The following is a 15,203-nucleotide window of genomic DNA, read 5'->3' as shown; positions in this document are numbered from 1 at the left end:
TTCACTGTTGTCCTACAGATCTTCTCTGCTCCTTTATCGAAGAAATGCAACAGACATAGTCCAAACAAGCCGCGCAGATGTAGATTTATGAACACTTTAATGATCAGCATTCTAAAAATAAAGAAATCTGTATGCTCCCTGGTTACTCCACTACAAGCTTATCAGTCATTTTGCAATTAGTTTGACTCGCTTACCCAAGAGAAAAAAAAACAACAGCTACTATCTAAGACCCATGTAAAGCAGAGACGTGGAGATGAGTCTTCCCCTTAGCCACAGCACTGCTGCACCACAGGCAATAGATTTCCCAAATTGCTCTTGTCCAATTATGAGAGCTTTGTGGTACAACAGTCCAGTTTTGAATAATTAGGGTGACATACAATGCTGCTTAATTACTGATACTTCAATATGCTTTATGTTGCTGTGGCAGCTGGACAGGTTAGCCAAATACTCAGTCAACTTCTTATCAGACACTTTCCTTTATTTTTCTTTTGTAGGTGTTCTTTGCTGAAGATGTGGGTTCAAATAAAGGTGCCATCATTGGACTAATGGTGGGAGGTGTTGTCATAGCAACAGTGATTGTCATTACTTTGGTGATGCTGAAGAAGAAGCAGTACACATCTATTCATCATGGGGTTGTGGAGGTAAGAAAAGACTCCTAAGCGCAACTGTTGTCACATGTATAACACAGTCAACACACTGCTCTTCATTTACAAATGAAGAAACCATGCTTTTGGCTAGCCTAATGCTCACAGTTGGAGTGTTGTATCTGGCAGAGTGGAATCAAATTGCCTCATTTTGTGTAAATGCAGACACAATATAAACCATGATAAGTTGGGTGTAAAACTACAAGAATATCTTCTGGAACTATCCCAGACCAGTCACCTCATAATGGGAAAGTTCATTTTATGGGAAACTTAACAGCAGCCAATGAGCAGATACTGCACAAGAGGAAAACTCTGGTTTTATTGTTGGGAATGCACAAGCATGGATTTCTTTGTTTAGCTTGCAGATAAACATTTGAGGCAGGTCTTCTGTGGATTTTGCTGCATGCTACAAGGATTTTCCCTACCCAGATACTTTATTACTTTTTGTTCTCTAAATGAGATTTTCTTTTGCCACTGATAGCTTTTGATTTATGGATAATCTGAAACTCATAGATTTAAGAAACAAATAATATATGACTTTTATATGGGATTTTCAAGATGAAGACTCTGTTGTCTTTTCCCAATCTACCAAGTAAATTTGTGGTCAATTTACAGTAACTTAAAATACGTTGTTTGTTGCTTGGGTATAAGAAAGGATCTCTGTAAGCAGAAAAAATTATTTATGAGAACTGGAAGGGGGTTCATGTAACTTTTTTTTTCCCCTTGTGTATTGATATCTAGTTTGCTGTGTGGTTGTCTGCTTTGCAGGTAGTACTTAAATTATCCAGCATGTGAAACTTCTATATGTTTTGCTTTCGCAAACTGCTATTTTGAATTTTTTATTTAAGTCAAGTCTCGTTCAAGTCCACAGTTATGTTAGTTTTACCTTGAGTCAAATGAAGCTTGCTTAGGTCTTGCTGGAGACATACATGCTGCCTTATGCATGTATTCCACCATCTGGGACAATGAAGGGTCTTGAAAATATTTGAATAAGCCTTTGTCTTAAGCCTGTGCTTGTGTGTCCCTCTGTCCATGCTGTGGTGGCCCACCTGGTTTGAAACCTTCCAAAGAGACATGGTCAGAAGAGCACCAACTCTTTGGGGCGAGATTTGAGCAGACAGCAAGCTGTGTAGAACTTGGACCGAGAGGCAGAAAATAATGAGCAAGAATCTCAGCCTTAACTTTCCATATGAAAGGTTACAGCCCATTTTGTAGAAAACTGAAACAGGTTTTAATTTTAAACCACCTAGCTGATAGCTGCTGCCAATAGTTGTGCAACCTGAGACCCTCCTTTGGCTGAATTCAGGAACAACAGAATAGTCCAGGAGGCTTGTTAGGCCAAAACTCCAAATCAGAGGTTGAATGTGGATATACCATTATGGCAGTACAACCTTAAAATTTCAGGTGGGCTTCACCTGATAGAATGACGTGGCAAAGGTAATCCTGGATTCCTACGAGCTTTCTTCAGTGACAGCGAACTTGGAAATGTTGGATTAGAAATAACATGCACAAGCTGAACAAGTAATTCATGTCAAAACGACAGCATCACTTAGCGAATAAGAAACTTTACAGATAAGACCATAAATCTATAGCATGTGGATCTACCAAGAGTATTAGTGGAATAGTACCACGCTGTAGATGGTGTCGCCTTGTAGATTGGCCGCATTGTGTCTGGCACGGGCAGGCAGGATTCCTTATTCTGCCAGACTCGCTCTGTGGTCTTGGCAGACTGCGTAGCCTCACTGTCTGAGCTTCCTGCAAGAAAGGCATAACACCTATTTTTGTCCTAGGTTGATGAAAATTTTGTAGCATGCGCTTTGGGGGGGGGGGAAAACACCCGAAGATCCATATACAACTGATGTTCAATATTAAAATGTTTTCAAAATTAAGCTCTTCCATTCTAAAGAGGATTAATTTATTTAGCAACGGTGCACCTTCAATGTGCTGTCCGCAAAAAGCATGGAAGAGCAAAATCACTTGATATAAAAATAACTGTACATCAGGTCTAGGTTGGCTGAGTGTATTTTAGCAAATCTGGCCACCTGTTTGTTGCATGTCAGAAGTTACTGTGAGGATTTAACTGTGCTAATGGATGCAAGATGACAAAACAGGTCCTGTTCCACCTGTATTCTTCTCTTCCAAAAAGTCAACTCTTGACTCTAGTACTTTTCCTCATTTCGCTGTTTCTTTAACAAAATACATTATTAAAATTCCTGTTAGCTTTTTTTTGAAGCTCTGAGGAGGAATATACTTGTCCTATTTAGAAAAAGTGTCACAATAGTTTTCTTCCGAGTCCAAGAATATAAATGCTTCAAAGTGGTTCAGCCTCTCTAGGCACAGGAGTGCCACAGTTAAGTAAGTAAATGACCGAGTGATTGAAAATGACTTCTTATATGTGCACGTAGAAGCTCCGGCAAACATTTTGAAGGTGTTTTTTTCGTGGTGCAGCCGCCCCAGCTGTCTGCAGGAGGTTACTTCCTCCATGAAAGCATGTGGCGAAATAGAGGTTCTCGCCTCTCCTGTGCTCCACGCTACAGCCGACTGTCTCAGCTCCTCCTCTTTCAGGATCTCCTCTTTGAAGCTCATTCGCTTTCTGTTACGGAGGCAGCACCTCCAGCAGGAGCACGTGGGGAGAGGTGACAAGGGGAGCGCTCACAGCAGTAGCAAAGAAGCTGTTAAAATTTCTGTAGTACTCTGCAAAGTCCATCTCTGAGAGTCCCGTTTGCAGGTGTTTATTAGGCAGCATTCATTTGCTATCGTTTAAACAACACAAGGTTGTGTTCAGTGCATCTCTGGGGGCTGCCAGCACCTCCTCTCAGGGCTTTTGATCTGCCCCACATGTGTAGAGGCAGCACATGAATTTTTCTGCAGCATTACCATCTTCCTGACTCCACGTTAGGGTTTTCTGTGTGAAAGATCCATAGGCTGGAGCAGAAGGGGATGGATGGGCAAACAGTCTCAAAAGAGGTCATATACCTGAGCTGTTGTCTCAAGAGACATCACAGTGTAGAAAAGAGAAGTGTCTAGGCTGCTTCTCAGCAGCACCGCAGTACCCACACCTCTTACAGGCTGTGTTCAACTTCTGCCGCCTCCATAACGGGTGCAAAAAGCTTCTTAAAATGGTAAAGGGCTTTAGGGATTTACTGACAAGGAGATAAGCGGGTTCAAGGCATGTCGTTTGGCAGAGCAATAGCTAGGACAGAGGCTGTAAGGAGCGAGAAGAAGAGTTTGGCGGAGTCAAAATTGGTAAAAGTGAGTAGAAGAAAAGACATTTAGGATGAGTGACGGTGCACGTAGGTTGGTGGCAAGATGGATTACCCTGCGGCAGACAGCTACAGGAAGGAGGGGAAGTACCAGCACTAGTCATTTTAAAGGCTAAAGGGGAAATTTAAAAAAAAAAAAAATTACTAAGACTGCAAGTAGGAGCCTCAATAAATCCCTTTCATCTACAAATGCCATATTTCAGAGGTTATTGGACTTCCGCTATAAACTAGTTTTATCAAAGTGAGACTTCTTAATATAGAATATTGTGCAAGGGTGTTAAAAATTCAGTCTGATTTTACTGTCTCCTTCCTCATACTTTTTTCCTAATCTCTTTCTCCTCCCTGATTTTCTTCCAAGTTTCTCTGGTTTCTTGTCAATTCTATAGTCTCTTCTGCCTTGCACTTTCTTTGATTCTTTTTTACTTATGTTGTTGTCTTACCCGCTGTCTTTCCCACAAGCAGGTTATGCTCTGTGCTTATCGCATCTTCTAGTCCTGAATAAGAAGTGCTGAGTGGGAGGCTTAAGCTAAAACGGGTGACAAAGTTCAATGCAGTGTTGTTTGGAGCTTAAATATGAAGAAGTAAGCACAGGTTCTGGCATACCCCTCCTTTCCATACCAGCCTAGCGGGGGGAGCTTTCTAGAAAGGCAGATGCTCTCAGGGATGTATTGATACACAGACACCTGTGATTCCTCAACCCGCAAGCTTCATATTGCTCTTTAATTTCATGCTAGAAGAGAATCTGTTGGTGGGTTTAGTCGTGAATTGTGAGGCTCTCGCTTCTTGGTTTGGTGAAGCACCAGATACTCCTGTAGCGTGGTGTTACGGTGCGCAAGAACCAGGGCTGACCTGATGCTACAGCAGCCCCCTCAAGAATGAAAGGAAGGGTGGCCTTTCCTCTGGGCTTGCTTTGTGTTCCTGTTTTCTGTAAGTGCTGAAAACGCTACAGGAACGCTTGCCACTTTCCCTGCTTTGTTCTCTTCCCTTCACAGCCGTGTTAAGTGACAACTTCAGCAGCAGCAGATGGCACATGGCGACATTGTCACAATGGAAGTAGTTCACACTGTGAAATTTGCATGGTCCTCAGGGCGGGGATTAGGCCTTTTACGTGTTTGTACAAAACCTGCATAGAATGGATTCGTCAGGCCCTACTGCTGTTACACTGATTACGTACACCAAAACAAACGGCAGTAGCACCGAGGGACCGTCAGCAGTTGAGTCGCTGCGTATCCTCCTTGTGGAGGGAGAAGTTGGCAACCCCTGGAGAAAGGAGGGGTACAGCAGCGGGGAGCAGCCCAGCCCCTGGAGATAGCTGCCGAGATGAGTGCTGTGGGTTGTGGCAGCTCTCGCTGCCCCTCACCCAGCCCCGCCGCTGCCCTCTCTGCTGGGCCCAGGTGAGGCTTGGGCAGCAGGCGCGGGCCAGTCTTGAAAACGCAAGCGCGCAGTTGTGCGCTGGCTGCCGAGCACCTGGTTGTGCAGAAATGTCTTAGGGATTTGGGTGTGGAAGTTGAAGTGGAGACGAGCTGTGAAATTCCCAGGGGGTTCTCCCATCCTTGATGGATCAAAATGATTGCTGGCAGCCAAGCTGAGCACTGAGCCCTCACCACTCACGTGGGCTGGCCGGCGGAAGCTTGCGTCCTTCAGTAGAAAAGAAAAAAAGGTGTTTTGTCACTTCTGGAGAGGGAGGAGGGCAGGGAAAGAAAAACTCTATTTTTTTTTTATCTCCCCTAATTTCTAAAACAAGGGAAATCTGGAAAGAGCAGCTTAAAGTAAGAGCGCCATCTCCCTAAACAGGATCTTGCTGCCGGAGAGCATGTTGCAGGAGGTGAAGAAATAGATGGATTTTGGGTTTGTCATGTAAGAGAATCACTCCATGCAAATACAACTTGAGAGAGAAAGATGGCCTTTGAATGGCAGTATTTTAACAGCAAAAAGGCCAAGTTATATTACAGAATCAGAAACACAGGGAGCACGGTGTCAGCTCAGCCCAGTGATCCTTTCTGCCTGGCATCCTGTTCCCTGCCGGCAGGAGTCAAGGCTGGAAGGCTCAGGACTCCCAGCCATGGAGAGTTTCACAACAGCTTGCGAGCAAAAGCACTATGTGATCCTTGAAGTTGGGTATTTCCCGAAAATGTGCAATTATTGCATAAGAAAAGGATTTGATGGGAGATACAGTGTTGACCGAAAGTGCAATTTGAGAGCTGGAACGTCAACAAGGAGATTTACAAGGGGCACAGATAGGAAAATGGGTCAGATTTGGGTTAGCAGTTTGTCTGAGCAGTCCAATACACGTGCCACACAGAGAACCATTTCTTCTCTTAAGTAACAAATAAAAAGAACACGAAGACCGAAGATGGCTCTGAGAGGAGCTGTTTTCCACTTGGCACTGTGGGAAAGGTGGTGCTGTGGTATAACCTACCGCAATAAAAGAATGGCTGCAAAAATGAGCTGAGCTGCGTGCGTTTGTCCCAAGCATGGAGGAACATACCTTTAATCTTTCTCCAGGGTATCAGGTAACAACTCAGCGAAGGTCACAGTCTGTCCCCACTAAGCTGAGTTATATCCAGTATTGTAGAGTAGATTTAAAATGAGTATCAGCCTTAAGTACTTCTCCTTCGCTTTTTTATTGACAGGTTAGAGTAAGTTAGCCTGCTATATGCGGCTTCTGGAGAGAATACCCTTTCCATTCTCCAAAAGGCTATTTTTATCCTAAAAGTAAATGGCTGTTTTTCCTAAAGGTCACTGCTTACAGGAAGCCACAGGAAAATCTTCATCCCTAATAGGGTAGAGAAGTCTTAGGCACCTTCCTGATTTCAAATTTTTGACAATTTAGAATTCACTTTTTGCCTTCTCTTTTAAGAGCTGTCAGACACGAGATAAATCTGATCTCAAATGAAATAGCTGACAAGCAGGCTTTCTTAGCTCCGTTTTCACAGGTGGTTAGCAAGATAGCCAGGATACAGTAGGTTTTGAATACACAACAGCTATTGAGCTCATACAGCAGAGGTAAAATACCTAATTAACATTTAGAGACTGTTCTCGCCTACTCTAATTTGACGGAGTTTTACATTACTGTAATGTTCAGTGAAGGAAGAAAATAATTTGTGGAGCAGCAGGTATGCAGTGGACAAGTCTTGACTGAGCTGTCTTTATGCCTGTCAAGTAATCAAGAAAGGTGAATTTTTGTTCAGTAGAAATACTTACACCAGTGCAGACATGTCAAGCTTTTTGTCAGTAAACTGAACCAAACTCAACCTTGGAGCCAGAGCAGTTCTGTTTCCGTGAGTGCGATGGGATTTTTCTTCCTCAGCTTGTGTCTGGGCTACTCTGGCATTTCCTTGCTACCCTCATTTTATTTTTTCCAATTAAGTTTTTTTTTTATCTTGAGACCACAGCATCTGCAACAGATCTGGAAGCACAATATAGAGAGGAGGCAGCCTCAGGCCACTTCTTTCAGCTTTTGAGTGAGCTTTTTTTCTTTTGGGATCCAGTTGATCCCAAGTACATATACCAATATATATCCTGGGGGAAGACCAGATAATGGGGGACTAGCAGGGAGATGCAAAATATATCCCTTTGTTGTTGTTGTTGTTTGTGGAGTTGCATCCTTTCTGAGCCAGGTAACAAAAACCAAAGCTGGTACTGTTGAGTTTGATCAGCTGGTTTTGAAGTCCTGCAGCAAAAAATGAGCTGCAGGATTGTTCCTCTTGCCTTATCTTCGCCTGCATATTACTCTGTCCAAAAAGTGAACCGTGACTGTCCAAGCTGGAAAGACCATCTCTTGCAAGTGGCTCTTTAAAGCTGTTTGCTGGCTTCTCATTTATTGCTGGGTGCAGTGCTGTGTGTTGATTTTGCTCAGGAGGTGTAACTTGGCGTCCTGCGTTACTTGGAGAGAAGAGTTTTTGGAAACGGTTGTCTTTTCAGACAATGTTATAGCCTCCAGGTATTAGGTTTAATACTCTGTTTGGTGGAGAAGCATCCCCATGACTTCCCAGCCACCTTTATTTTAGATTTTCTTATGAGATTTGGACCGAGCTTGGGCACTAACTTAATACTGCTCTTTGTTTAAAAAAAAAAAAAAAAAAGGCCGGGGTTGGGGGGAGAACTTGTCAAACAAAGTGTCTTGTGTTTCAGAGGATGCTTTCTGCCTGCACCCAGAGGAGAGGGTACAAAGTGTGTGGGGCGGCTGTAAAGCAGGGAAGCGTGGGGCATGCTGTGAATTAAGCAAGAACCTGACCCCGGTTGTTTCTTCTCGCGGCAGGTGGATGCCGCAGTGACACCAGAGGAGCGCCACCTTTCCAAGATGCAGCAAAATGGCTATGAAAATCCCACCTACAAGTTCTTTGAACAGATGCAGAACTAGGACACCACAGCAGCCTCATGAGTTGGACAGCAGAATGATTGCTTCACTGCCCATCGGTGTTCAGTTATAGAATAATGTGGAAAGAAAGAAAAACACTCTGTTTTATTATTTACTCATTCTCGCCTTTTGACAGCTGTGCTGTAACACAAGTAGATGCCTGAACTTGAATTAATAAAATCAGTAATGTATTTTCTCTCTCTTTCTCTTTACATTTCAGTCTTTACACTACATTATTAATGAATGTTTTTTGTGTACTGTAAAGAGGTTAGCTGTATTTAACTAGTGCATGGATAGATTCTCTTTCCCAATTATTTATCATGTAGCTCCTTAGCCAGTTGTATATTATTCTTGTGATTTGTGACAAAAATTAAGTCCTAATTGAAATATGCTTTAAGAATTGATGGGGGATGCTTTCTGTGTCTGTGGGGTTTAGCTGCTTCTCTTTGCTGAGCATTTTTTTCTGATCACTATGCATTTTAAAGTAAAACAACATTTTTTAAAAAGTATTCCAGATGAGTTACTGAAATTCTTTTCCTCTGCAGCTGCATTTTATTGTACAGATTGTTGCTCCTGCTGTATTAGTGACGTAGAAATCATGGGAATACACATTCGTTTCTTTGTGCCTGTTTTATGTGCACACTTTAGGCATTGAAAGGTAAACTTTATTTTCTTTTCCATGTATCTTTTTGATCTTAAAAAAAAATATTAAAAAGAATCCCTGTTAATTGTGAGCACTTCTGGGGGGGAAAGTGCCTGCTGGTCGAAAATTAACGGGGATCCTCTGCAGGATGATTGTACAGACCATTGCTTATGAATTGATAGCTTTCTACACTGTGTTACATAAATAAATTAAGAAAAAAACGTTTGGGCAAGAGTTTTCTTTGGAGCCAGAAAACAAAGATTTCTGAAAGCCACTTAAATGGAAAACATGGGTGTTCACACTGAGAGAGGGTTGGGAAGGGATTTTCCTACAAAGGTTCATGGCACTTGCAGTTGGACCAGAGCGGAAAGAAGGCGGCAGCGAGGCAGGGTGGGAGTGAGGGGCGCCGACTTTGGCACATCTGCCCCTCTAAGACGTCGTCTCTTTTTTTTTTTTTTTTTCTTCTTTCTTTCTTTCAGTCTGTATAATAGTGTTTTAATGTAAATAAATACATTCCTGGAGGAGCCACGTTGTCGTGGTCTGTTTCTGCGCCAACCAACCGCCCTTGCTCGGGCAGAGGGGTCAATGACTCGCCTCCCGCCTCCCTGCCCGTCCCCAGGAGGTACTTGCCAGCAGGCTCCTCTCTTGCCACTGCTGTGCTGCTGCTGTCGCCTTCCCGGTGAGACCAGTGCCCTGCCACCTGCTGCAAGCCCATACAGCCTGGTACCGCGGCGTGGCAGCGGGTGCCCAGGGAGGGTAAAACGGCACCACCAGTAATTTTTCCCCAAAAGCTGTGGGAAGGGGGTGAAGCTGTGGGTGAGCTGTGGTATGTAAACCCCAGCCTGGCACCTTCTGCCTGTTGCCACCTGGGAGCCCGACTGAGAGGGTCCTTCAGCCCCTGGCCCTTTGGGTGCACGCCTGCGGCACAGGGAGAGGACAGTAGCCCACCCCACAGGGCTGGCCTGCCGAGAGGCAAGACCACAGCAGGTGAGTGGACCCAGTGATCTTCAAGGTGGTCCCTGTACCCAGCTCACAGCAAGGACCCCTTGGGTTGAGCTTGGAGATCAGTTGGTGGAGCTAAAAATTGGGTTATGAAGTAAAACTGGAGGTGCATGATAAAGAAAGCTAATTGCTGTTTCTCTGTAGCAACCAGATGAAATAAAGCAGGACTGAGGAAGGAGGGCTAGGAGCAGAATAAAGACAGCAAGATCTATGTCCAGGGAAAGCTTCTTGATAACTCATTTTATCTGCAAGCCACGGCAGCCTCTTGTCCGGCATCGCCTGTGGCATTTTGTCTCCCCAGCGAGCTGAAGCCTGGCTGCAGCTCAGGGGAGGGGGGGAGTCGCTCCAGACCTCGACTAAGACAAGATGACAGTTTCCCACCCTGTCGCACGGATTTGTTCCTCTTTCCCAGCCATGGCTTTCCACAAAACCTCACCGGTTCGGCCGATTTGCCTGCTGGCCTGGGACGCAGCCACGCTGGCCGGCTGACCAGGAGGTGTGTTCATTCAATGAGGGGACAGGTGGGGCATCCAGCCGGGATGCAGGATGGTGAAGAAACACCTGCTACTCTGAACCAGTAGCAGGAAAAAATGTGGAACTTCCCATCGCCTGTCACCAACCGAGTGTTTATTCCCTTTGCTCTCCCATCCCCGCTATATCAAGGGAATGCAGCACCGGGGATCAGAGCCCTGCACGCCCTGGAGTACCAGTGTTTTATAAAGAATTTGCAGAACGTCGCAAGAGGATTTACCATCTCCGCTTTTAAAGCCAGGCCAGAACAATGGGTGCTGGTGAGCAGAGGCCTTCAGGCCCAAAATTGCTCCACAAGAAACAAAAATGGTTTGTTTCACAAATATTTAGGGTTAGGCTCCTGTCTGTGTGTGTCTTGTTATATAGGTCACGCATAACCCCTAGAAAGGCATACATAAGACTCTCTTCTGTGCGCATGTCCAGTATCATAGAAAAAGATCCCACTGAGGGGGGAAGGCAGGACGTAATTCAATTTAGTGCAGTCTCATTAAAGGAGCATTATGAAAATTCCTTTTAGGAGAAGCTGGAGTATTCCATAAGATACAGAGGGCTGCTGGCCTTTAGAGCAAATCCCATTTATAATACCGTAATCCCATGCAGTCCCAGTTATAGAAAAATGCAATTACTTGGAACAGTGATTCCCAGACACTCAGGGGTTATTTGTCTGGTGAGACCCTGGTGCTGCTCTGGCTACTCGTGGACCAACTGTCAATGAATCACTCAGTTTCATGCACTGATTAAGTGATCAGTTTTTACAATTCCCTCGCCGTAGGCACACCCCTGAAAGAAAGGTGGTAACTACACAGCTTGACGTGCACGTAAAGCGCAGGGGTGAAGAAAGTTCCTGAAACTTCAAGACGAAAACTGCCATGGCTGCTGCAACCCCAAAAGCTGCCCTGGCCATTTATCACAGCTCCCAGGTAACTGTGGCAGCCTCCTGCCCGTCTCTAGCCAAGCAAGCTCCTTTTTGTGAAAAGATTATATTAGGAGCGAATAAAAACACTGTGACAGGCTCATAAAATGGCGAGACTGACAGAGGACGGTAGCCAAGCACCTCGCTTCCAAGTGCGGGATTGATTGGGCATCATCCACTTCAGCAATAAACCGAGCGGGGCGCTTACGTGCAGCGACGGACTGGAAATAAAATTCCACTCCCCAGCCTCAAGGAAATTATTCTTAGGGGGAGGAAATAAAGAAAATAAAAATATCCCTGGCTGTGGAGTTGATACCTCTACTGGGAAAAGTTTTCTAGCCTGAGTCATTTTGACGGAATGGGGTTAGGGGAGTGCTCACGCTGCCAGTCCATCTGCGGAGCTGGTGAGGGTGGTCCCTGGCGAGGAGGAGAGGCGCCAGGCAGGGATGAAGGCCAGCCCCAACCTCCTCAGCCACTCACACATGTGCTGGCTTTCAAAGATGCTGGCGGTCCCCCCCTTGGTTTGTGCAGACCCACTGAGATGAGCAAGCACCAGGGGCAAGGTGACCGTTACCAGGTGTGTGCTACAAGAGCCGCCCTAGAAGATGCCCGTGTACATGTCATGCTCTCTGTTAAGTACCTGCCTCGTGCTAAATTAGGTTCTCCAGCTACGGGGTGGTCTAGGAAAAGCAAACCGAGGCCTGGTTGTTGTGCTTATGGAGAAGAGCTCGCAGTGGCTGTGTTTGCCATTAGGTCTGTCACGATCTTCGCACAGCTCCGAAGTCTACATCGTCATTATATCTGCACTTACCAAAGCAATTTTAAGGCCATTGCTGTGTGGCCAAATGGCTCATTTTTATTGTTTAAACTAATGGACTTTGTGGGTGGTGGGTAAGCTGCTGTTAAAATGCCTCCGGGCAGCAAGATTGAAAATATCCTAATGATATATGAGAACAGATTACAAATAACGCTGCGTGCAGCGTCCTGGTTGCGTTCCTCTGCAATTTTTCCACCGCTTGGAAAGTGAGGGTCTCGATTCGGTCAGGCCAGGATGGCTCTTCTCTCTTGCTGCTTCCCAGTAATTCTCTCTTCCACCTTCTTCCGAGAAGAAGCAAGCACTAAATCTTCCCTGCAGCTTTCTCCAGTCCTGGGAAATTTATTTGGCTGACTCTACAGAAAAATCTTTTAAGGTTCCAAATATAAGCATTGGGATTTATATAGTGGTAATAAAATATTCTGGCTTTCATGCGATTCTTAGCTAAAACACAGTTGAATTTGGACACTGAATGAGAGAACAAGTCTCCCTAGCGAGTGCCTCCTGGGTGTGTAACCCAGTTTCTCTAGGGTGGCTCAGTGGAGAAAAGCATCCACACCGATTTCAGATCAGATGTCGCCTAGATCAAAAGGCAGACGTTCTTCTTGCGACATGTTGCTAGTAAATAAATTAATTAATTAATTAATTAATTAATAGAGACTGTGAGAGAGAGAAAAAAATCAGCTGGCAGAGGGCCGAGTCCCCTCAGCAGGGGCTGACCAGCACCTCTAGGAGTCAGATCCTGGACATGGTGGTGATGCTGCTGCTGGTCCAAAATGGAACATGGTAATTATGGCTATTTTGAGCCCCTGATCATCACACCGAGTCTGTCTAACTATGCCTAAGTGCTACTTCAGGCTATAGCTCTGGGGAGCATTTCAAGTGCGGTTTCTTTTTTCCGTTTCATTAGGGTGAGGGCTCGGGAGAAATGGACAAAATCCCATTTATGCCATATGTTGCTTCTCTGTTTATGGAAAAAAGCCCTGCACCTCTCCGGCCCCTGGGCAGAGATGGGACCAAACCTGAGCTATGGCCAGCAGTGGTCCCTGCCAGGCTGGCAGGAGGGAACCGAGCTCCAGACATGTAATATGATTTCTAGAGCTGTTTGGAGAGATTTTTATGATTTTTTCTGTGCTAAGAAGCTGGATGGCTCTCGTGGATGATGCCGTACCCACTGTAGGTCGTGCTGGCCCACCCCGGGGCAGCGGGACATGAAGTCCCTCGGACTGGTAGCTCTGGCAGGTGGCTGGCACGGTCACTGGCATGGTCGCCTGTCCCTGCGTTACAATGTCAACACAACGACGACCACTCACGGGGAACGGGCGCTGCCCTCCATGAGGCGCCCGGCCACCATGAAGCCCCTGGAACTGCAGGCCCCGGGCACCCCTCTGAGGGCTGCCTGGAGGGAGGTGCTGAACCCTGTGCTTCAACCTGCCATGAGGCTGTGACGGCCCACACCGGCCATGTCGAATACGCTGCTCCGTCACTGAGCATTAACGGTTTGGGGTCACAGCTGGGGGCAGCTGTAATGGTCAGGCAACAAGGGGATGCGCCGCCATCGCACGTGAGCTGGGATCCAGCCTGGTAAGGACAAGTTTGATCTTACAATACCATACCACCCTGGGGAGACCTTATAGCGGCCTTCCAGTATCTGAAGGGGGGCTACAAGAAAGCTGGAGAGGCACTTTTTACAAGGGCATGTAGTGATAGGATGAGGGGTAATGGTGTCAAACTGGAAGAAGGTAGATTTAGATTGGATATCAGGAAGAAATTCTTCACTCTGAGTGTGGTGAGACACTGGAACAGGTTGCCCAGGGAAGCTGTGGATGCCCCATCCCTGGAGGCGTTCAAGGCCAGGCTGGATGGGGCTCTGAGCAGCCTGGTCTAGTGGGAGGTGTCCCTGCCCAGGGCAGGGGGGTTGGAACAAGATGATCTTTAAGGTCCCTTCCAACCCAAACCGTTCTGTGATTCTATGGTATCAGCAGTAGTGAGGCCTGGAGTCTTACTCCATGTCTTACATGCATCTTCCATGGATGTCTTACATCCAATGACCACCTGGAGTGGCTCTGCTGATGGGCACTGTAAGGGAGCTGAACCATGGCCAAACTGGCTTTAGCACCTATGGAGCCCCTGGTCCTCTGCCAGTGCTCTCTGGCACAGCATTGCAAATGATGATCACCACCTGCCTTGCAGGTATGATTGTTAGAAACCCCTTATTTGCAACACAATAAAGTCTCCCCAGAGCTGACATAAACAATGAGCAATGAAAGACTCAAGTACAATTAGCCCAGTCTTTTTAAAAATATCATTTGTGCCCATTACCCATACAAAGTGTTGTGATACAGTTTGTCTTTTGTTTTTCTGGCATAGAAAACCTGCACTGCCAAGGTACTTGACTGGTTTTGGCAATAGGGTTGCTAGAAAATCCGCTAAGAAAGTCAGTGGGTCGCCAAAATTCAGTAGCCAAAAGAGTTTAACAGTCAACAACCTGTGTTTTGCAAAGCCTAAATTTACATGATTGGTATAAAAAAGGTATATAAAACCTATAGAGGATTAAGTTCTCTATTCAATGCCCCAGGATAGGTGTTATCCTTAAAAGCCCCCATAAATGAAGGAGGAGCAAGCCAATGACAGGCAGTAGAGAAGAGTTGCTTTCCTTCAAGGATGGCTGGTCAAACCTCCCTCTTCTGCTTACCAAGGGCAGCCCTGAAGCCCAGTTCTGGTCTGATCCAGAGAGGGTGTCAGGGTTTCTTCTATCAAATCTGTTGACACTGGGGCACAGTAAAAGTTCATGTTCAAGGAGCAACTCTGCCTTTTCTGAGAGAAGGAAACACCTGGAGCCACAAAAGGATTTCATCCATCATCCTAATACCACTTATAATCTGTAGTTTATCCAGAAAAAAACAAACACCCCACCCCTGAACCTCTTCAAATCATAATCAGTGCCCTAAGCAGGGACCAGAGGACACCCCTCAAAGGGTGTAGGACCCACCAATGGAGGCTCAAAGTAGAGACAGAAAAGTCCGATTTTCA

The 15,203-nt window shown here is 45.7% G+C and overlaps 1 protein-coding gene across 4 annotated transcripts in view; it reads left to right on the top strand.

The window, feature by feature from the left end:
* The window catches only part of APP (amyloid beta precursor protein), a 222,601-nt gene extending 213,167 nt beyond the window's left edge, over positions 1-9,434 (top strand). For all 4 annotated transcript variants that reach the window (XM_074600232.1, XM_074600221.1, XM_074600209.1 and 1 more), the window contains 2 exons: positions 495-641; positions 8,169-9,434. In XM_074600232.1, the coding sequence (XP_074456333.1) occupies positions 495-641; positions 8,169-8,270 (249 nt within the window). In that variant the 3' untranslated portion in view covers positions 8,271-9,434. The remainder of the gene's footprint in view (positions 1-494; positions 642-8,168) is intronic.
* Positions 9,435-15,203: the final 5,769 nt, after the last annotated feature.

Source organism: Larus michahellis, chromosome 1 (genome assembly GCF_964199755.1).
Source record: "Larus michahellis chromosome 1, bLarMic1.1, whole genome shotgun sequence".
Taxonomy (NCBI): Eukaryota; Metazoa; Chordata; class Aves; order Charadriiformes; family Laridae; genus Larus; species Larus michahellis.
Note: the sequence above shows the minus strand (reverse complement) of the source record. Positions and strands in the feature narration are given on the sequence as shown.